General features: G+C 41.7%; 1 protein-coding gene across 4 annotated transcripts in view; it reads right to left on the minus strand.

Annotated features, from left to right (window-relative positions):
• Positions 1-18,667, minus strand: part of pdlim5a (PDZ and LIM domain 5a) — a 60,604-nt gene extending 41,937 nt beyond the window's left edge. For all 4 annotated transcript variants that reach the window (XM_035165671.2, XM_035165670.2, XM_035165669.2 and 1 more), the window contains exons 1-3: positions 18,510-18,667; positions 17,768-18,042; positions 3,150-3,301 (exon numbers count right to left, since the gene is read on the minus strand). In XM_035165671.2, coding sequence (XP_035021562.1) covers positions 3,150-3,301; positions 17,768-17,866 — 251 coding nt within the window. In that variant the 5' untranslated portion in view covers positions 17,867-18,042; positions 18,510-18,667. The remainder of the gene's footprint in view (positions 1-3,149; positions 3,302-17,767; positions 18,043-18,509) is intronic.
• Between the last annotated feature and the right edge of the window lie 6,236 nt (positions 18,668-24,903).

The raw sequence follows: 24,903 nt of genomic DNA on the forward strand, positions 1-24,903 counted from the left end.
AAATATAGTTCAGCCTGACATACTGAGGTGTAGGAAGCATAGTGGTCATACTGAAACTAAGTGGAGTAGGTACTTATATACTGTAACTGTTCAACAGTTCACTGATGTAAAGTAGACAGAAACAATTAAAACTACAAACAAAAACCTGATAAAAAACTACAGTCTTTTTCCATTCACTCATTTATAAAGGCCATATAAAAAATTCCATGGATCACAGAAACTGATAAAAGCTATAAAGTAGAAAATCTCTAACATGTGATTATTTTTGTATAAACCTGCTTTTTAACAAGGGAACCAGCTGAAAATGTGACTTCCAGCACCTACGTGAAGAATCTGAAGCATGAGTTTATAAAAAGCTTCAGAGAATATCACAGAAATCTGCTGCCTATCAAAGGAAAATCATGAAATCTGATTTCAGGACGAATGGAACACGATGATCCAGCACCTGTTACCTTCCGTGCTGCTCGCTTTACCGCAACGTTTTCCATGGAGAAACAATGAACTGTCAGAGACGGCTAAATTGATGTTGGTGTGTCATGATTCTGCTGGTAACCATGGCAATTCCATTCATGCATTGACCTGGCATTACTTTAAACAGCTTTTTACTGGATGGAGAGGTGGGACAGGGCCAGGATAATTAAACCCCTCCATATATCTGCCATGTCATCTTTAAAAATAATTCCAGCCTCATGAGTTTAATCTTTTTCCTGTAGCGACCAGCTTCTCCTTCTCTTGTTCCTCTCACATCTGCTGCCCATCTCTTCTTCCCCTCATCCCTTTATTTGGAGAAGGAATAACAACCTGTCTCCTTTTAAAATACACACATACAGACACCACGTGCGTCGTGAACATTTCTCACTGTTATCATTCCTTCTGCTATCTGACCCAGTGACAAACCCAATCAGAAACTACAGACTGAGAGGAGAAAAGAAAAGAGACGAGATTGACGCCAAAGAAAACGAACGAAAACAAAGAGACTAGATTGGTTCTTTCCATTGCGCATGTAAACCCATTAAAGTCCAGATGTTGACCCTGACGTGACACACTTCGGGCAGTACGTCTAACTCACCGTGCCAATCAGTGCCAGGCAACAAGTAGAAAGAAACCCTGAAACTGCTGGAGTTCGGAGAAGGCACGGGGGATTACTGTCAATCTTCTGGACCATAAAGTATCCCAGTAAAGCAGAAGCTGGAGCCAGCTGTCCCCAAAGCGGCGCGTGGTCACACAGCCTTAATAATATAATGCTGCCACTTAATGAAACAAGCCATTCCATGTGTTTCCAATAGAGGATGAGTCAACCCTTCAAGGCCTGACGTCCTGCCACAGGCACAGAGTGATGCAGGACAGACGATCCTCTAACGCGCACCCATACGTGAGCTCTGATACACTGGCCCTTGGCAGCCAGTCTGGGACATTGGTGAAGTAATTGGAAACACTAACGGGGACAGTAAGAGATCTTACTCTGTTACTGCTTATTATCTGTCTTGCAGAGAGTTGGATTACCCACAAACTTCAAAACACCGGCCCCTACCAACACCTCAATAACATATTATATCTCATTGGTTTAATCTGTTCAAAAAACAGTGTAAAACTGGCTGGTTGTGGTTTTACAGTGAAGTTATGAGCTGGATTAGCTCCTGTCTCGCCAAATGACTTCCTGAAGACCAACAGATGTTTTCTTTTGTATCCCTTGGACAGTAACAGGGCAGCTGTTTTCTGAGGATTTTCCTGATGCTGAGCTAAACTCACTTTTTAACGGTGCCAAACCTTAGTTGAAGCACAGAATTCTGGAGGCAATCCATTTATTTCATGCAAGTTCGGTATATTTGGTTGCATTCAACTTTTCTTTTTATTTATTAATGATAAAGTTTATGGTAAAACTTTAAAATATCAAGCTTCATTTGCATTTCTTTGTCATAAGAGTTTGATAATGACATCTTAGGAAGCATTGATTTTTAAAAGAATACTGTAAATCAGTGTCAGACATTGTTAAGTTGCCAGAAGTTGTAGCCTTGTAAGGGATTTGTCTGTATTATGTAATGTTTCAGTTCACATCTTTAACATCGCTGTCAACAAAACTCAGTGACCTTCCTCCGAGTGTCCATCAAAGTATGAACCCACACAAATAACTCAGTTATTCTAAGACCTGTTTCCCTCATCATGAAAAAGCTTTGACCATGGATGTCGTTCACTCAAAGTAAAACACACACACGCACACAGACAGAAATCTACACCCTGACCTTCAAACCTTCAAATCTACAAACCTTGGCAGGATATGTTCTCTACCACTCGACCAAAAGCAAAAATCCTCAGTCTGTCATCATTTGGACACAAATTAAAGGACTTGCTCTATTAGAGGAGTGAAACGAAGATGAAACAGAATGTGAAATCCAGATATGGAGACACAATGAACCCGAAAGAAAAGCAAACTGAGCCCTTTACTCAGCTCTATAAATTCATTAGGTTTTACCTTTGTATGCCCTGAACACTGTAAATCTGTGCCTCCTTTCATGATCCTGGATCCAAAAGGACAAGTGCAGGAGCCTTGAATTTCTCACAGTGTTTAAATAAAAAATGCACACACCTACAAGTGCTGCCAAAGATCCAGACAATTCATACCACATGCAAACCAATATGAAGCCAGACAAACCTACACACACACACACACACACTGTAACAAAGCTGCTTGTGATAAATCAGCTCTACAACAGGATCCCACCAAACAGTGAGGAGGAGGAGGCCGAGGGGGAAGAGGGGGTGGTCCACATGTGTGATGCTCTCGCTGTGATTCTAGTTATTCCTTTCTCCTTTAGGGACTTGGAGAGCAGAACTAATGGTGCTGCTGTTTGTTAGAGCTGAGATTAACTCCTACAACAACATTGAACATCTGTCTGGATGCAGGATTTCTGGGGCCGAACGGCGACGTGTTGACTTTAAGTTTGACGCCGAGATTGATTGTTTGGGAGGGTTTTCAAAAGAAGCGCACGGATCCTGTGTTGTCACAGGAGATAAACGGCTACCAGCTCACATTCACACATTAAATCATTGCAAAGTGAAGCGGGTGGGTTTCCGCTTTGTAAGTACGGCCCTGCACTCCAGACGTACTCACGCACACACACACACACAGACAGTGTGAGGTCATTGCTTACTTCTGCAGGGTGAGGCTGAGGTTGTCAGCGCTGTTCTTGATCTTGTTCTGGGCCTCCAGGTGGTTCATGCCCTCCGTGGTGATGCCGTCAATGGACAAAACCAAGTCACCGACAGCAATGCTGGCTTTAGCCGCCTTCCCACCAGCCGTCAGCTGCAAAACAAACCCACAGACATCATAAATGAGGAGCAGCAACATAACAGTCAGGATTATTAAGCAGGAGCCTGCGTTGAGGCGATGTGGGACGTGCACATACGCTCTGTATTTATCACGAGATTTATGGATCCGTTCCTTTCCCAGTATTTGGGTAAAGCTAATGAAAGACTGTGTTCTTTGCCACATGATGGAGGGTCTGTGCATTCCCTGATGTGTGTTTAATAGCCGGAGCCTTCATCTCCCAGTTACTTTTGTTTCTCTTCTTTATGACCTGCTGTGATATTGAGCTTAAAACTTGTTAGAGGAGAGAGACATGTTCAGAAAGGTCTCACAAACACTGAATCACAGAAAGAAAAAATCACAGTATAATCTTTGTGTCCAGTTTTTCCACTTCTGTTTGTCACAATCGATCATGGAATGAAAATTGGGTCAAAGAAAAATACTTTACTTTTATCAATATACATGCACTGAAAATGAATCAGAGCGTTTAACAGCCAAACATCACATTTGAATTGCATGTTTGGTTCCATAAACATTGAATATTAAAATATATCACAGTAAATCCACTAACTGGGACCTGAAAACTTAATCCAAATAATGAACTGACATTTGGCAAATTTATAGTGGAGGTTTTTTTTTTTGCGTTAATCTTATTTTCAGATGCAGTAACAGCAGCAGTGTAACTAAGGGTTTGGTGTTTACATCCGCATCTGCTTCAAGCAAAGAAGTGAAGCTTGTCCTTACACACACTTAACTGTTACAATAAATATCAAGTTAAGTGAAACTAGTCCCATAAAAAGCTATTACAGCCTTATTCTCTGTACAAAATCTTGTTAAAAAAGGTGAAAAATAGGTAATTGGGAAACTACATGGTGTGGACACATACCAGTTTTATTGGCTTTGTGGAAACAACAATTATAAGCCAGACCTCCCTCGGTTTGTACACAACACAAAATATGCATACCCGCACATGTATACGCTCCGTTTCTCCTGCCTCTGGTTTTCAGGGTCTTCCGTGATGTTTGAGGGATGCTTTAAATATCAGCATCTAAACAAAGTTTAATTGCTGCACTTCCACTCTGGAGAAAGCTGCTTAATGGGAACCAGATCCAAGCAGCACAACAACAAAAAAACTCAACATGTTGAGCAGCGGAACTGGTATTTAATACAAACCCTGCTGGTCAACATGGCTTCAACATGCACAAACGCTGTATACCATCAATTATGTTCTTGTCAGTATGGTTGAATATGTTATTATAATTACAGGAGGGGGAGCGACCACAACATTTTCCACCCTCATACTCGGCGTTGTTGTCCATTCATCTGTGAGCGATGCACAACGTATTTTGTAAACAAGCGATGGAGAAGAGTTGCGAGGCAACCGAGCATTTAACAGCCCCATAAATTGGCTTGACTCCACACCAAAATAAAATCTTAAAAGTGTAATCATGTGTTCTCTCTGCGCCCTGCGTCTTTCTTAATGTTATCTTATACATGTGAGTTATACATTGTCAGTAATGGTGGCAAAAATGGAGAAAAAACTGCCGACAGACAGGACAACACATGTTTTAGTCTGTGTCAAATAAACCAGAGCTTCTCTTATCAACAGGCTGGACAGGGACAAATTTGGAAATGTGACACAGTCTTCCGTCTTTTTCCCATGATGCCACGTCAATGTATGCGGGAGCAATGTGAAGACAATATCTTTTCATAAGCTGCTTTCAGACATGCACTGGGGCTTCATATGAGCGGGGTTCATGTGAGAGGGCTTCATGAGTTTTTCCTGCCAGCCCCGTAGTAATAACTAAGAATGTCTGAGTGAGAATACAGCAGGACAATGTCTGTAGAATTCACAGCGATCGAGGGTTAGGGGTTGATGAAGTTGAAACACACGACGGATGCAAAACTGAAGAAAACATAAAGAATACAAATTTAAAAAAGAGGAGCCATACACGCAGAAGACGTAGACAAAGTTGTCAACTTGTAAAGACAACGAGATTCCGCAGTTTTTGGCAGAAAAAGCCGACAAAGTCAGTGTGGTGTAAATAAAAACATGTGATTTCCGCACTCGGATGTGTACGTCACGTCCTGCCTCCTGCATGTTCTTTCCACAATCTCATGTCTGGAGTTCATGTCTGAAAACGGCTTCATCGAGTCTTTATGAGTCTACAGCTGAAATTTCCGAGTACTTGGTTTTGTGCGCTTGTTGCATTGTTAATAAATTGGTGTCTAGATACTTGTTAAAACACCTTGCAGCTGCAGTTCAGACCATTCTTGGTAACACACACAAGGACAGAGTGTGGCCAAAGGGGAGTGAGGTCATTTGTTTCTTTTGACACCGCGAAAAAGGACCACACAGACCACATCGCTGAACACACACACACACACACACACGAGAACATTGCGGTTGTTCTTGCCTTGAAGAGGCTCTTACTCCGCCGCACATGACTTCAAGAGTAGCTATTGGATTTGGTGGCTCTACAAGAAAAAGTGTTTCTGAAGTGATGTGCCGAGGATGAGAGACTAACAAGACATCTTTGTCACATTCCCCTCTGTCTTTTTCCTTTGCCACACTCACACACACTCACACACACACACACACACTCACACACACACACCCAAAGACAGACAGACACAGGCCGGGCTAATAAAAGAGGCTCTGGACCCGGATTAGTGTTAAGGCTCTGTGGCCCCAACCTTTTATAGTCATATTAGCCCAACACACGCAACATCAGTCGCCGCTTCTCAAAACCAACCACACAGGGCAGGAAGAGGAGAGTAACGAGGGATGGACTTGACATTGATTCAAATTGCATGGACTGAGTGGAAGGCAGAAAGAGTGGGAGAGGAGAAAAATAAATAAAAACCGCTACTGGGTACACTGACTCTGTGGGCTCTTTATTCTGCGGGCTACGTTTTGACTCATTTCCAGGGGTGGGTTCCTGCTAACCACTCTGGCACTGGTCTCAACCAGACTCTCACCACAAAACATTCAATTGTATGTTTTCCCATAATTAGCGCTCCATTCCTGCCCCCAAACAAATGCTACCCCCCTCTCCAGATCCACAGAGAAACACTGCTCTGTTTCCTTCTGCATCAAAGTGAACTGCGTCCACACGGGAGAGTTTAACTGAACCTGAACAAGAGGCCGTGAACCAGACGAAGAGGAAAAACTTTTTATATTTGAGTTGTAAGTATTTAATCTGTCTTCTCCGCATAAGTCTGCCCGAATTGTTTGCGCTGGTAGATCTGTTTCCAAAAGCAAACATTTGTTTTCAATCAGTTTGATTAAAAAAGATGTCAGGGCTTAAAGTAGTTTCAACTTTCATATCAAAGAGGGCGCAGCAAATCGTTGAGAAAATCTGAAAGAGAAATCTGAAATAATCCGTCCATGCGAGAGGCTGAGCACTCTGTTTCCCAGGGTGTTTGATTTATGGCTTCGTTGCTTCATCCATGACAGAAAACAGCATTTTAAACACTGCACTTAGACATCCACTGGAGACAGTAATACACAGGAGACTAAGACACAGTACAAGTGCACACTCTGGCAGCAACTGAGCACTGCTTCAAAAGTGCAGGGACATCAGTTAACACTCGGCCACAACTCATATTAACAAACCACCAACACTAAAGCCCCAAAACCGGAGAAAACTAAAACAGATGAGGAAAGTTAAGGCGCATTTGGGGATTTGGGACGTTTTTAATTGCAAATAAAACTGAAATTTCCCTCCAATGTTGGTGAAATGGCCGGAAGAAGCCTGCATTGAAGTGCTAACAATGTAATGTAGGAATAAAAGCTCACTCTTAAGACGAATACGAGAGGAATTATTATAGACCAAAGCAGTGAACATTGCAGTTACATTAATGAGGTGACCAGATGTTTTTACTACGTCTTCCTTTGCTCCAAACCAACAGAAATCCTAATTCCTATACGACCACTTGAGGACTTTGTCCCTTTAGTGATGACAACGTTTTTGGGCTGAAAAGAATGACGCTGTCATTTTTACTTGGGAGAAACAAATCTCAAAACTAGAAAGGCAATCGGAGGTGCATACCTCCGTCTATAGGCTTACACCCCATCTCCCAATGTTAAAGAAAGTGAATATAAAAAATCCTGGATACGCCCCTTAAGCGAACCTGCTCCAAAAGTTCATGGGTTGCTCCTTCACCCATTCACCTTCCACCAAGTGGCCAAAAACTCAGGTCAGTAGTTTTTGCATAATTCTGCTACGAGACAGACAAACGGCAATGAAAAAACTATGACACTCAGTGGAGCCTTAACCTCCACCACGGCCCAACATACCCTTTATGAAACCAGCCTCTTAACCATGCCAATTTTTTTCCTTCAAGATCCATTAATCAAGGAAGATGTTGACCAACCTTTAAAGAAAACGAAGGGAAAAATAACTCAATTCGCACCAAAATTCAATGGGTTCCTTCTTGAGTCAAGCTGTAAAATATCCTTGCCTCATTATACTGTATATTCATGCAAATGTTATAGGGTCCTCACTTGTCATCGCTACACATGCAGCGTGTTAAAGCTCCCACAGATGAACTTGACATTAGGCTTCCAGCTATGTCACTTTTCAACACGTAGGCTACCTGATTTAAATCTTTTAGAAGGAAAAAGAATTTGGTTTTAACACGGCAATAAAGTTTGGCTGGAGTGCTGCAGAAGCGTCTGGTTTGAACAAACTGACCAAGTGATTTGAATAATGCCTGCTTTCAGCACCGGGAGTGACAGAGCTGACAGGCAGATGGTTCACATCACGCTACGTTCTGAGAAGCTGAGAGCAGGAGACGCAATTACCGAGACTGGTCCTTGTAAATCAAACATCCACAAAGCTGCTTCCACATGCTAGAGTTAGCTCATCTTTTAGTGTGATCCTACATGTCAGGAAATGCTGATTTATACGTGTAATGCATTACAGGTTTAAATCCTGTGTGGGGACAGAAAACTGCAATTAGGAAAAAATGTCCAAGAGCTCTTGCATAATATTTGATATATCAATATAAAAATTTAACAAAAAACATATTGTTTATTGACCAACTCTGCACATAAAAACCAGAAAAGGATGTTAAAATGAAATATGTGCAGGAAAACAGGGTGACAACTACAGTGCTCTGATCTCTTAGCAACACAGAGAACAGCAAAATATCAACACAACTTTACAAAGAAGAGAAGACAAATCGAGAGGTAAGTACGACCAAATGGTAGATTTATGAAATAGAGGTGCAAAAAGGGAAGAAGTTAATGAAGAGAAAGCAGGGGCAGACATAACCTCAACCTATCCATGTAGTAAACTGTGTTTGGTAACATTTCATTTGCTCTTTATGGTCCTGAATGAAGTGAGTCATGCTGAATCATCATGGAAATGCATGTAACAGGATCTAGTCTATCTGACAGAATCCACTGTTCCAAAGGGTGCATTTAACGTCCATGGATTTGATGTAGTCTGCTGATCTCTTGAGGGTTGCAGGTCAAGTTCTTGAAAATTCTGATCAGAAGAAATAACTGGAATTGCAGAAACATAAAGTTTGAACTTTCTGACAATGAATTTCACGCTTTGACTGAAAAGCTGAGAGCAGGAGACACAAATATTTGTCCCGGAAAACACAAAGACACGACGAGGGATTTACAGTATTTAGGAGTATGCCAAACATAATACAAACTTATAGATGATGGAGAAAGGATGGGGATCATGTCCTTTATAGATCATGTCCTTTATGAGTCAACACAGTGTTATAGAGCAGGTTTTTAAAGGGCCTCTAAACCACAAGCAGCTCTGTCTATAAAGGGCTAAACAGCCAAAACATAACAACAAGTAACTGGTTTTAATTTAGTGGCTGATCGACATCTGCATACAACATGTTAGCATGTGTGCACGTGTACCCATGTGTGCACACGCCTATGCTGGCACACAAACACATGCATACTTTCCACCTAATGAAAGCATCTGAAAAACTCTCTAAAGCTATGTGTGCATCAGCATCTAATAATCACCACCTGACTCGTGTGTTAATGCTGCAGACGCTAATAAGAAAAGGCTAAACCGGCTTGAGTTCCCACATATACTGCAGCTCACTGAAGCTACAGCTGCCAAAAACCCACAAAAACACATTGTGCACATTACACAGAGTTTTGCACACAAGGACGAGAATCTTTAGATCTGTTGGGTTTACAAAGCAGCAGGTCCATTACACATTAGATTCACCTGCTTTACGTCCATGAAGTCACGGTCAAACAGAGAGATAACGTCAGCATAGTTCTCAATTAAAGACGATGTACTGGAAAAGTATTACATCAAATTCCCTCATCAAATCAGTCTTGATTTCTCTTGTTTGTGCTCGGACACTGTTGTGTTTCTTGGTGCTTTACGGCCACGTACAGGTCATATTTGTGTAGTAGATTGCGCGATTCTTAAAGTAAAAGCGTGCATACCGATAAAATTAACTCTGACACAACTTAACTGCTGGAAAATGTCATATTTATGGGTCTCACAGGTGTTGAAGTATTGAAGGAGGATTATTATTATTATTCCTTTACATGGAAACGTAGTGAGGGGTCAGCGTAACAGAGGTCACAGAGGACTACACTGTTCATACAGGACCAGCATCAACAAATCCACAACATTATTTAACTAACTGCACTGTGCTAAACTAGAGGTGAACAAGTCAGCATTCACAGTCAGACTCAATGATGGGATTGTAATGGAGCTGAGAGACTTGGTCTTGGCAGAGCTGGTGAACACACACTCAGGAGTACAGCCATTAGAACACAGGACTGGAAAGTGATAGAGGCGCTGAGTAACAGAGGGTGTACTTAATCCCAAAATGGTGCTTTTACAAATTTTATCATGTTTAACTGAATGGTAACAGAATAAACATATTCTTTTAAATTCTATAGAAACTAAATGTAAATTGTATAATTGAGTGTGACAGAGGATGAAGACTTGAATATTTTTTGAGGCATAAGTGTCCAGGGGTGTCTTCTTTTCATTTTCAACTTTGAATTAAATTAAGAAAAGGTAAATGAAATAAACATAACAACATCACTGGACTCATTTAGATTTTGATATTTATTCTGACCAGGAAGTTGATGACTTCTTCATGACTTGCACTTGATAAACTTGCAGAAAAATACACTTGGGATTGATTTCATTAATGAATTTGAGCTTGAACATTCAAGTATTTTGTAAAATAATAACGAATGGGAACATTTCAGAATCTGCTGAAGAAACATCCTGTTTTTAAAATGTCTTCAGTATCACAGTAACTCACTGATAGCTGGAGTTTATCTGATGCTACACAGCAAAAAATTGAACAGTCAATCGCAGTCTTCCCATTTTCATTTCCCAACATGTCAACAAATATAAAATGTACAACTGAAATTCTCAGGATCAAACTACCAGGAAAGAGGACAGCTATGCAGTTTCAACAGCTGTTTTCTTTTGCTTCTTTTTGGCTACTGACCCGCACTCATTTCAGTTTTATTTCTGCTGGTCTTTTTGTCGTCAACCAATATTATTACGAATAAACACACCAGCCAGGAGGCCTGTATCCTGAGCGGTGAGCAGAGGAGACACGGCACGATTAGCAGCTACTGCGGAAAATACATTATAGCTGCATTGAACAATAGAGTATTCAAGTCTTTTCACTCTGAAATCACTGCGGTGCATGTTATGACCGGGCTGTGCTCGTGTTCTGCCAGGATTATAAAAATGTTCTGGCCTCAAGAAATGTTGCTAACTCCACTTACACAGAAAAAAGCATCATTCAAAAACTTGTGTTTTTTTTTTAAGCTGCTGTCAGACAGACACTGAAGTCCAGATATTTTCCTGAATGTCCTCAAATATCAGAGTCAGTTGCTCCGCACATTTTACTGAACTTATCCCGCAAGTCCCTAAATAAAAATCCAGAAACTGAGTGAGGCCATATGAGAAATTCAGAAATTCGGAAAAGTGGGCGTGTTGATGACCTTTCTAACACCCAATGGACGTAAAAGCGAGAAAACCCCCCAAAAAGAATACAAATATGTCAGGATGAAAAGAGGTGTCTGACATGTAGAAGACGAAGATGTCAACCTGGAAAGACGATGAGATTCAAGAGCTTTTGGCAATGAGGGTCGGCGCCAATGTCGATGTGCTGTAATCAAAAAAAGTGTTCTTTACATCATGTCCTGCCTCCTGCTCGATGCAGACGCCTCGCCGGGTGATTTCCTGTGAACGCGTCTGACTCGAACAATCTCCTGCTGCGTTCTTCATAAAATAAAGGCAAACTCCGGACTCCTCACACATGTCCGAAAACGGTCTACGAAATAAATTGCCCAGGTACGTTACATCTTTTCAATGATTATTATTATTATTACTTACATACTTGTATTTCATTACTATGTCCTGCAGCTAGTTTGACATGAACACAAACATGATCCTCTGAAGCTCAGACATTCAACTGCTTTAAGCTCATTCCAAATCTTGTGTCTAATCTCATTGAATAAAGTAAATTGTCACTCAACAACTCTGACATGCGTGGCCCCGTCTGAAAGGCTGTCAATGCTTCTGCCTGCTAAAAGTATTTAAGGTGTGATTTTCATTTCAGCACGGTTCCTCTATTGGCATGAGTGACACTGATAAGGCTTCTACAATGGATTAGTCAGTCCATTACCGGTGAGGACAGACATGCCGGGGTGAGGTCACCGGTAGGACACGCAATATGGAGGGATCAGAGTATCTCAAAACAAGTAATCCCTGTCTTTTCCCTCACTTTATCACCATGTGCTTATAAATAACTGGTAATAATGGAAAAATTTTGACCATGACAAACAATCCCCAGAAAGCCATAATAACTCAACGCCAAATATTGCAACGTAACATAACATCCAACGAATTTTAAGGCGTAAAAGATTAATTGTTGCGCTGCTGTGAACTCAGAAAAGTCAAGTCTGTTATAATGTCCAAATACAACAAGTCTGCTCTGACCAGCACACACACACACACACACACACACACACACATGCATGAGCACTGACAGATTGATTCATGGGAAAGGAAATGATAAGTTGCTGATTCTGGCTCTGGGACTATTTCACTAAGATGGACAGATACTCAGAGGGAAGCAGGGGACCTGTTTGATTAAGATAGATTAAAGTATTATTAAGTCAAATGGAGGAGCTGTCAACTGGCTCTCGCCCTCACGGTATGAAAGGTTAAGTCACTAAGTTTGGTTTGAGACCCGGTCGGTGAAACAATGTGAGTGCAAGAGCGTCAGAGGAGGCTATAGAAGCTGGAGGGAGGGGGGCAGAAAGTCAGAGAGAAAAGAGACTATGTATAGAACTCAGTGGTCTCTGAAATAGACCCATCACCGTGGTCGGTTCTTATCGTCGGCTGTTGAAAAGCATCTCTGGGGAGGCAGGACTCAGAAATCGTTGATGCCTTTCCAGGAACTCCATTCTTCCATGAAAAGGGTTTTAAGATAGATTAGCCGTACATTCATTTTGCTGTGGTCACTGCACTAAGTTTATCACCAGTGATTACCAACTTTGCAAAAGCTGTTGTATAATACTCACGACAAAGTGATGACATTAAGTTGCGTTATTATGGACATAGACCCGAATGTTTGTATAAACTAAACTATCAAAACAACTAAAAACAGACATTTGACTTATTAATACATTCTTGCTTACTACGATGCAAACAACTATAAAAAAATAAACCAGATAAAGATATTCTTTCCCTTTTCTGACCACTAGTAGCACAGTAGACTCGCACTTTCAGAAGTGGGCCCGGTTTGTTATATGCAATACACACTCCTGCCAATAGGTTGACACTATTCTATTGATCAATAGGTTGTGACCATGCACAGGGTAGAAGAACGAAGGCTGCCAACAAGAAACCCTAATCAGTTGTAAACACCCAGTAGCCACGGTAACAATGGCGTTGGATCTGCCATAGTGATAGCCTGGAGGCGGGCATGTTATACAGTTATATAGTGCAGGGCATTAAAGGCTCTTCAGGATGAACTTCCCTTCAGCGCAGACTTTGGCCTTTGACACATCGCAGACTTTCAACATGCACAACAAAGCTGTGGCAAAATAAAGGAATGGGACAAAATCCAGAAAAAATAATATAGGCCCTTTAAAAGCAAGTCAGTCAATATCCTGCCGTAGTTTTTGTCTCCGTCTGTATTGTGTTGGTTGAAATGAAGTCTGGGCAGAATTCATTCTAGACCCTGGAGCTTTTAAAACATAGACACAGATCTGAGAGCATGAGTGGGTGTGGTCATGGGAGCTGACCTGTGATGTGATGCGTCTATTCTTAGAGTCTTAATGCATCCTCTCCCCTGGGGCTGCCTCCCCTTAGGTTATTTTAGCAGCGCATCCTAAATGGGTTGCCTCAGGAAAGGTTTAAATATTGATTCACTGCCTGTAAAATTTAACTGGGCAAAGCAGGCAGGTATTTTCTGACTCTGCACATGAGAGGCCTTGTTCTCAAAAACCTTTTGATTGGTAAAAACGGAATTTACGATAAAAGGTTTTAAGGGGAGTTAACGGTGAACAGATCTTCCTCGGCATGTTTTCTCCTAAATCTTTAAACAGAATATCCATTAAAAGGGTTGTTTCACTAACAGGAAATTCATTCAAGTTCCCTTGTGCTTACAGAGACAGACAAAAAGGAATCTATCTCAAGTATTCACATTAAACCAAGCAACAGCCAATGGCCTATTAGCTAAAACCAAACCTCTCACACATTAACCTGTGTGTGGATCAGACAGTTGTTGTTCTGCATACTGCACATCTCCATGTTTATCTGTCGATGGTAATATTTGGGAAATCCTTTTGAAACTGTCAGCCAACAATAGGCTAAATATACTTGAGAACAAACCACCTCTTTCACCTTGGCTGCTTTTGTTGAAATATTTTCACGTCTTCTCTAAAGATCTCCTTTTATGGACTATGTCAAACTGTAGTAAAAACTTTCATTGGCATTTTGAGAAACAAACTGAATCTCGTACAAAAGCTGCTTGTCTACACTTAAAAAAAGAAAAAGAAGGGTGGTGAGCACGATTTGTATAAACGGCAGTTACTTGGACCAATGATGCAACACAGGTACAATTTCATATTACAGTGGGTGCAACGGGTGTCGTAAACAAAACACACGACATATTCACATACATGCCGAGCTTAGCAACAGCAGCTGTTAGGGTAAGTGTGGTCTGGCCGTGGTGCTGGGTTTTCAAATAACCTCTACTCTGTGGTCGCTTCTCAGAACCAACGCTGTGGTCCGACTGGCAGAGAGCAGCCTGTGTGTGTGTGTGTGTGTGTGCCAGGATATAGGCCCTTTTTCACAGTATCTCGACATTTTGACGTGTCACTGTAGGAAAATCACAGGTGGTGCGGACCACATGGACGATGACGTTCCAGTGAGACATGACAAGGAGCAGGCGTGAAAAATACCAGGGCCCTGAAACCGAAGCAGCTAAATGGAATTCAGCCATAATTCAACTCACGCCAGTGCTTTTCATTAAATTCCATGTTAACTTATATGCTGTGAAAAAGGCTGGTGTGGGCAAACTCAGAAACACTGCCCTTCATCACCATTGACTGGATTTAATTGGGTAGGATTAGGGTTTGGTGTAATTCTTGTATCCGGACTGAAAACGACATTGTTTGTGAGCTGTGAGTCATGAGTTGCATAACATCTAACAGCCAGTGAGAGACAGAGGCATGACGATATCGAGAGAAACCAAAGAGGAAGGTATGATAAGAATGACAGCGGCAGAGAGACAGATCCAGATGGACGACCTGGTGAGTGACCTCATATGTTTGTGTCATAGACAGACAGCCTTCAAATCACCACTCGTCTCTGTGTGTAGATTCACTGTATATCAGCCTCACCGTTCATTCATTCATTCACATGCGCCTGTTTTAGAACATCAGAAGTTTCCCTTTAAGGTTTTGTTCCCACAAGCCTTTGCATGTGTTTAATATTGCAAAGAAGTCTATTTTAACCCAAATGATGGTCTCTTCTTAAACCTGACCAAGTAGTTTTATTGCCTCAACTTGACCAAGTAGTTTTATTGCCTCGAATTAACTAAACTGCAACTGAAAAGTAAAGCCAGACAATAAAACCTTCTGGCACAAAAAAAACCTGACGGCTTCTCCCAGCAGTACTAAAATAAATATCTCCTATATCGCCATTTTCACATTTGAATTCAGGACATTGTCTGGAGTTGCCCTTTCACACATGCGGCACACAACCAGTGATTATCCATGTGGGACACCTACTGGAAAAATTCAGTTTGGTTAAAGGCGCCTGGGTAGAGCCCGCAGGACGGAAGGATAGAGACGTCATCAACACGTCCACTCACTCGCTGGGAATTCTCCTGATAACAACCGGCTCCATGTCAAATATCCGAGCATTGGACACTACACAGTTTTTTGTATTAGGGAGCTGAAAGTATAAATGTTCCGACTGGTTTGTATCTTGTCTGTATTTATAAAGCACTTTTCTAGTCTTGATGACCACTCAAAGTGCTTTACAGTAGTTTATTGCCATTCACATTCACATACACATTCATACAGTTCTTCTATGGGGAGCACTTTTTCTATGAGAGGCAATTTGCGTGCACACACAGGTAATGTGTAGAAGAGTTCAGGGTTCCAGTGCATGCAGCTTTAAAAAGCTTAAGTTAAATAATGCATCCCCTCAGATTAAGTTTTCCCAAACCAGATGGACTGCTATTCTTTTTTTTTTTCAGTTTTACAGTTTTTTCCCCCAAAAAGAAAAATCTTGTGCATCAAGAAAACTGCAACAGAATCCAGAGCTTGAGAAACAATTGGTCTTATTTTCCTCAGGAGAGACACACTTGAACAGCACTTTGGCGTCGGTGCATCACTGGGGTATATCAAATACACAAATTATGAGAAATGGGGACATTTTCAAAGTTTTTGTTGGATTCTTTGGCAGTTTTTCTTTACACCTTTGAAAATACACTGAACAGACTAGCAAAGAAAACACTTTTACACTGAAATAGAAATACAAGATGATTCTTTTATTTTAGTTTCACTAAATATTTATTGAAATCTCTGGTCGTGACCTGACCCGAATTTGGAAACTACGTCAAACTACCTGCTCTAATTGTACACTTCGCGGTCTTGAGCAGATCTAAATAACTATATCAGAATATCCCTGCCAAGGTCTTGGAACCTCAAACCATAGACGTCGTTGTGTTACTGCAGCAAAGGTCAGAGTGAGCTGCTGAGACAGTTAGGGTTTATTTATTGCCAATTTCTCTGGACATAAGAAAAGCTTCACTGACTAACATCACTATTTTATTTAAATGCATCACCTTATTTTCTCAATACAGCAGAAAAACTTTCTAAAAAAGATGATTTTCAATACAATTGCAGAATATTTGGCAGTCGGATATTTCAGACATAAAACAGAAACAAAAATTAAATTGTGTTTAACATGATGTTTTGTATAATTGACTTGTCATTCTTATCTCTCAGTTGTTCAGGTAGTGTCCCACGTGATTTTGTGTCCATGCCCACACTCCCAGACACACACACACACACACACTCAACTGTGGTTAGACTTCACATGGCTCCACTTAGTGGGAAAAGTATCACATCCAAAGCAATAACACAAACATGGCAACCCCAAGCGGCCCCAAGGGGGATTGGCACAGGACCTGGCAAGCCATTCATCATCAGGCTCACGTTGCCATATGTCTGTGCGCTGCCACTTTTAGTGATTTGTGAACATTGGTGTGTGTGTGTGTGGAGGGGGGTGCATAAGCTTCACTGTATTTCTGTGTGCATACCAGTGAAGCGGCACTGTCCCAGAGGTACGGAACAGGAACTTGACCAAATTTAGAAAAGGATTATCATGTTTCAGGATCTCTCTATAGTTAAAGTAATGAGGGAAACCTACTGTATTTATGTGATATGTTATTTATGAATGAACAGCCAACTGGAAAGGCATCGAGGAGAAAAGACTGATAGGCGAAAAGAAACCAAGGGACCATCAAGGGACTTGTCCGAGCAGAGGGACAGAAGCCTATGTTTGTGTTCCAGGATGTTATTGTTGCACTTTTGCTGCAGATGCTCAGAGGGAAGGGGAATAGAGAGCGAGAGAAGCCTTCCTGAGTGGTCATTACATGGCAGATGGCACATGATTAAGTTGGGGCGATCTCAAGTGTGCTGTTTGGGGTCAAAGGGACAGATCGAGGAAAGATGGAGAGGAGGAATAAAGGTAAGAAAGAAAAAATGGAATTCAGTTTAAATCATGTTTAATCACCTGGCCTCAGTGGCACGTAATTTTAGAGCTGCCCCGAAGGGTGTGTGTGTGTGCATGTGTGCGGAGATTAAAAAGAGGCATGTGCTTTTATTGCTTTGCTGAAAATATTGAAAAGCGAGCGAGTCATTCAGTGTGTGTCCACGTTTGTGTGTTTTGGTCTTACCCTGGAGATGGTGAGGGGCATGTTGAAGTCCTTCCCTCCCTGCAGCCTGAAGCCCCAGGGGGCGGGGCCTAAAAGAGTGACGCTGTAGTTGCTGCTCATGGTCTCCCCGATAACGTCAAAAAGGTTTGGTGTTGATGTCGCTGGTCGAGTGACGGCGCTGATGGCGGGTCAAACACGTTGCACAGATCAGGTGATAATGGGGATGTCACTGCAGGCTTCTGATGACGGGTATAGGACAGCGTGTATCGTCTCACTTTAAGATGCTGATCCAGGATCTGAGGGAGGATGAGAATGAAAGGTACACATTAGATCTGTGATGGTGGGGCAGAGGACGTGAAAAGAAAAATGTAAAGATGGATTTTCAAGAGGAACATGAGAGATAAAGATGATAACGCAAAGGGAGGAGATGAGAAGCAGAAATGTGGAAAAGAAATTAACAAATCGCTGTAGCTACAACAACTTTCAATAAACATAAAGCATTTATATATTTAATATATTTAATGTTTAAAAAGAAATTAAAAAAAAGACAATACAACTGTCTGTGATCTCTTATTAGTGAAAACAAACACATGCAAAGTATTAAAATAAAATTGATCTTACTACACTAGAATAAGCTGCAGTTGTTCAGTAGCATAAAACATTCATAGTTACCAAAGGACATTTACACTGAGCTAACAATACTGCAACTGCAGCACATTTCCTATTAATAGGTGTTATTATAGTATGAATGGAGAGGCTGTACCTTTTTAGTGGGAATTCCAGAGCAAGATATTCCTTTGGTGGAAGGTAGACAATGTTATCCCTAGTTTCCCTTGGACCCTTCCCAGCAAACACACCGAGTGTGTGTATGTGTGTGAGGGAGGTAGAAACATACAATGCTCTTATATACCAGCTAATGACAGAGGGGAGGGGAAAGGGGGAGGAGGGGAGAGAAGAAGAGGGAGGCGAAAGGAAGAACGGCTGGAGGTTAGGATGGGAGGAGAGAGGGAGGGAAAAGAGGAGGGGAAAATCGCTGGTGGGTGGAGTGAGAGGGACGCAGGAGAGGAGGCGAAATGAGGGAGATGATACGAGGGGTGAGATTAGAGGATGGGAGGAGGCAACACTGGGAGGAGACAGAAAACGAGGGGGGGTGAGGTGAGATTACAAGGGTAAAAAAGAGAGAGTAGACGACAAGGGGTGGGCGAGGGAGTGAGGGGCAGAGGAGAGGAGAGGGGATGGTTTATCTTTCATCCAGATATTTTGGGAACATGGACTCAGAGCTGTGGGCTGCTTCAGTTAAGGTGGAACCAGCCATGACCCGAGCACACGTCCCAAAGGCTTCAATTAGGAGGTCTCTCAAAAGGGATCTTGGAAGGATACGTTACAGTGATGGCGACTGTGTGTGAACTCAGGGTCACACACAGTCACCATCTCCAGGAAATGTCCGGACCCAATTTTCTGGACATTTACTTTTTTTTTCTACTCTATTGTACAGGTCCTGACTAATAGTGTATAACTGTAGAGTTAGACTTCTATAAATCGTCCTATTTCTACATATCTACTCTGCAAATTAACTCTCTTTCTTTATCTATTTCTTCATTATTTATGTCCTTACAGCTCAGGCACTTCTCCTCATTCAGCATCTCTGCGCTGGCTTTAGTCCATACCCCCTCTTTTCTTGCCCAAATAGATCAATACAGACTTTGTTTTTAGACTGATTTAAGTAGTGGCTCAATAAAACACTCATCCTGCTCGTTTCTTGGCCCTGACCCCACACACATCCAGCCACACACGCGCGCGCGCACGCACACACACACACACACACACAGTAGGCTCCATATTGCCAAGTCACAGCTCTGGACTATGTTCTCTGCATGGTACTTATAACAGCCTGGTGAGTTCTAATAAATACTATTTATTTTGGAAAACCAACAAATATCAATGAGGAGATGTTAAGAAAGAACTTGGACATAAATTTAGAGGAGAGAAAAGAGGCTGGACAGCAATATGAAGATAAAACAGAGAGAAGAACACAGAGGAGATGGAAAGACAAGAGGAGGCAGTGAGCAGAGTAACATTCAACCTCTGCACCATGAAATGATTCTGACACAGTTAATAAGATAACATCATAATGGACATAAAGTATGAGAAGATTAAAACAGGATGGTTTTCATTAACTTGCTAATAAATACTCCCACAGTGTTTCTCTCTCACACACACACACACACGTTTGTACAGCTTCTTAGTGAGGACACTCATCTGCATAATGCATTCCCTAGCCCCTTACCCCAAACCTAGCCATCCAAACTAAATGCTTAACCCTAACCTTTAACCTAAACCTAATTCTAACCCCAACCCTAAAACTAAGTCTTAAACCCCAAACAGTCCAGTAAAGGGGGGGTCACAAAGTGAGGACTGGCTAAAAGGTCCTCACTTTCCCAAAATGTCCTCACTCCGTAGGTTTTAAACTCAAACTGGTCCTCACAAAGATAGCTGTACAAAAGCACACACACAAAACACACCATACACACACATACAGGTGTGGATATATATATATATAGACGGAGGAGTCATTAAACCTGTTCCCGCTGCCGGACTGATGGAAGGAGCTAATGTAATCACTGACGACACTGTGTTTATATTCTCTGCTATAGTGCAGATGGTTGCTCGTGCTCGTTGGAGGAGATCTACCTCGAACTTTATTTGGGGAGATGACATGGATAATTAGTAAAAACCCTGTTGAGCCCTTTTGATCAGGCAGTGGACACCACAGGATGTAACCTCTTCTTGGACAACTGCCCCGTATGAACCAGGTTAATGTCAGCAGCCGGTGTCGTGAACAGGAAGCCACCCTCTGCAGCGATGAGCCTACAATCATTGGGAATATCCTGCACCCATTGACTGTATATAAAGATGGACGACACATCTCAACTTCCTCTCACTGCCCAGAAACAAAGCGAAAATATCCCACATACGAATACTGCCATCTTGCATATTTGGAGCCAGAATCTGCACAGAAGCAATCGGTGGACAGAGCCACGTTATCGAGCTGATACAAATGCTCCACTAATCTCAAGTAAATCTTTATGATTATTTCGAGTTTTGGGTCCATGTCCCATTCACTAACACGAGGGAGGCAAGGTATATGACCTATACTGCAGCCCGCCACTAGGGGGTGATCGAGACACTTTGACTTCACTGTTGGGGATCTTTCAGGTCGTCCATCTCTACAGATCATCTTTATCTACAGTCTATGATTGAACCATGCAACAAAATATCAGCTGCTACAACATCCTTTTCTTTTCCTATAGATAACATGTTTAAAACTGCATGTCTAAGGTCAAGGGTCAACGACAAGGACAAGAGAGAGAATGACAGGAACATTAGGTGTGAAAGGGAACTACTACTCTTAGTATTTATGTAACCAAACAGGGGCCAGACAGAAAGTAAAACTGGAAGGAAAAGAGTATGTATTGTATTGAATAAAAAACTCACTAACGTTTGTGTAAACCATGTCCTCAATGAAAAGATAGTTCTCTCTGTAAGTTTACTCCAAAACTGCCAGTGGGTATTTCTTTCAATTCTGATCTGATTCTTGGTTTAAATTATTCCCGTTTAAAGAACAAACCAACACAAGATAAATAAAAGAAGTCCATCTTGTAGGGGGGGAAACAAATGTTGGTTCAATCAAAGTTGAGAATGAATTAATATATTAACTGCATTTAGGTCATTGTCTCATTTCCATGTGATGAGATCTCTGGTTTTGTTTCCCATGAAGATATAATTTCTAAAATATGGACCCTCCCTTTAGCCCACCGCTCTATTTCAATGTCTTTAGAGACTTGATCGATTGCTTTCATTGTCAAAGATGGCCAGTGGCCAGAAAGGGTAAGAGAGGGAACAATGGAGATTTGTGGGCCACAGTATAATGATATCAAAGACTAACAATAGAGAGTGTGCTGCAGCACGAACCCTCAGACGCCCTGCCAGTCCTTTGTTCTGTCAAATGGTCTATTCCAGTCGTCCATATGCTCACCTCTCAACATGCTTAATGATCAGAGCTTAGCAGCCCGCAGCCAATACACACACACACACACACATGCGCACCCCAAGGCAAGCTCCACCCCTTCATGGTAGGATAATCTGCCCCTGTAAATGACATTTAATGCATCAGCCACATGATTAAAAGGGGGACACCCACCCCTAATTCTGCCAGCTGCCCACATGCACACACACTCACACACAGATTTGCACAGCTACCCTTATAAGGACTTTCCATTTACTTCCATTCACTGTGGCAGCCTTACCAAAAACATTAACAATCACCAATTCACGCCTAACCTTCACCTTAACCTAACCATAATTCACATCTTACCCCTAACCTAAACCAGGAGCTCAGAAATGATGTATGTCCTCACTAGGACTGAGCTTTGGTCCCCATGAGGTATACTGGTCCTGACAAGATCAGAGTTTATGCAGGAAAAGGAAGAGGTTATAAAAATGAGTACGCACACACACACACACATGCACACACACACACACACACACACTGGGGACACAACATATGTCCAATCTCTATGCACAAATGAAATTTCAGGTCAAAACTGAAAACAACAGCTGTGGGCTGAATAAAATTGATTCTACAATAGAAAACCCCTCCCGTTTATTTTATAATATTCAAACTATATATAAAAGTATATAGTATAAAACAGGTCGTAAGAAGGATTATTCTCCTTTGTAATATCATCACCATACATCATATGGCTGACATAACTCTTTGGCAGGGCAGTTTTGTTTAGTGGAAAACAGGAGAGTGGAAACTCTAGATGTTTGTAGACGTCTCCAGTAGTTAGACTGATGAACGTGGAGGAAATGGGCAGCGCGCCCGTGAGTAACCCAAAACTCCATAATCACACAAATCCTAGCGTATGCACAGATTCATTTACTCACAGGTGCACACACACTTACCAACAGGTAGACAGACAAACATATGTAAGGCTGTTTATAGTGGGGAGAGTATTTGTCTGCCAGCCGTCTAATCGGTCTAACCCCACCAGACTGATATAAGCCTAACTAATCCCCCCAACCATCTCTGTAAAGACTGGACTGTTAAGGTTACACTGACTTTTATTCCCAGAGGAGTTCAAACTTATGCGATAAAAAAAGTAGCTTCACAAACCAGGTGTTCTATCCAGTAAATTGAAATTAATGTTTAAGAGTGAGACAGAAAAATGCAGGATAATAGGAAGCAGAAAAACAATACAAGTAACAAACATGTAGATTAGGGTAAAGATTAGCCTTTGGTCCTGTGTAAACATGTAAAATCAAGTTTGTACAAAATGTGCATTTGTCCAGATTTGCAGCACAAGATTTAACGCTGAGCTTATTATCAGAAGCTTGTATCTGCCGCCTCAGCTCAGTCAGTGTTTATAATGGCTTGGTTTCACAGTGGAAAATATTCCTTCCTGCGTACCAGCCAAGCACACACACACACACACACACACACACACACACACACACACACACACACACACACACACACACACACACACTGGGAGATGGATCGCTCGGCCAAAACGATTGTCCATCCGAAGAAAGATAAAGTGAGAAAAATCTGTCTGGAGACATGAACACACAGGTGCACGTGCACACACACTCTCTCTCTCTCGCTCTCTTTTTCTCTCTCAGACCACTTACAAACACACATTTGCTTAATGCTTGGGTCAAGTCCGGGTCAATCAGAGAGAGAAGCATTTTAAAAGCCAAGTGTAATGTGGCCTCAGGGACGGAGCAGAGCACACGTTCCAAATAGACCATCCAACCCTTAAGACCATGAGCTCTACATGTCTCCTCTTTAGTAACACTGCTCTGAAGGGGGGAATTCAACTAAATAAATCTAATTCTGTCTAGCAGGTTATGATGAACTTTATTGAGCACATTCCCACTCACCAGAGGATGAACCGAACACAAACTTTACGCTGGTAGCTCCACCACTGTCATCAGTGTGTTTTCTATTCTAGTTCTGTACCTTTGAGTTTCAATCCACGTGTCTCCATGTCTGAGCAGAGGCAACTTTGTGATAAAGCGTTCATGTAAATCCTGTGTTTTGTGTAAGTCAGTAAAAGTCTCTTTGTCCTATGTATTATCAGTTTGGGATCAGTGAAGTCCGTCAATCCATCAATCGTCATGAGTTACCCAGTTAAATACATCCATCCCTCCATCTATCTGTCTGTCTATCTATCTATCTATATTAGAAATGTGTAGCATTATGCAGTGCAGTACACTGTCTATCTGTGAGGTTGATATGTGTCGACACTGAGAATTTAAACATTTTATGTTACTTTAAGATGGCAGTATTTACCTCCTGCGATGTGACGAATAATAGAGATGGAGCATTGACTCGCAGCTGGAAAAAATAAAATACTCTGCAGGAAGTGGCGAGACAGCTCCAGGAACATCTTGGTAAACAAAAAGAAAAATAATAATCATGAGGCCTTTGGGAAAATATTTTGCTTTTTGTTTTTTAGTTTCCAACGTTCATTGTGGTATGACTGACATCTGCTGATGTGTTTGTTTTTGTATACTAATGCCCTGTAACGTCTTCTGTAACATGTGCTGATTACATCACACTCACACTTGAGCGTGTTGCAGCCACATCCGAACGCCAGGAGTGTTCTGAGTCGACGGTTTGTCAGAACGTTTCATGATAGATGTGCCTCGGTCAGACTGCGTTCATTATATCAGCCTCAATGTCATGACACAGGCTTTGGTGGATAATGAATTATGTGTGGATGGTGTGCTTCCTACCGGTTTCAGGCAAAAGCCCAGAAGCACAGAGAAAACACACTCACACAAACACACACACACACACACACAGTATTTGATGCACTGAGTAGACGTTTCCATGCTTTAACTTCTCCCTCTCTAGTAGACAGCAGCTGTTCTGCTTTGACTGCAGAAAAAGAGCGAGGATGTAAACTCAAAGAAAAAGAAGTGCAGATAAGATCACAGGATGATCGAGACAAAACATAAAATGATGGTGAAGATGAAAGACAAATTACATACGATTAAACGTGTGTGTATTTGTGTGTGTGTGTGTGTGTGTCACTTGCAATCCCAGCCCTTATATCTGTGACCAGATCCTATCAGCAGGGTCT

The sequence above is a fragment of the Hippoglossus stenolepis genome, chromosome 9 (assembly GCF_022539355.2).
Source record: "Hippoglossus stenolepis isolate QCI-W04-F060 chromosome 9, HSTE1.2, whole genome shotgun sequence".
NCBI lineage: Eukaryota > Metazoa > Chordata > Actinopteri > Pleuronectiformes > Pleuronectidae > Hippoglossus > Hippoglossus stenolepis.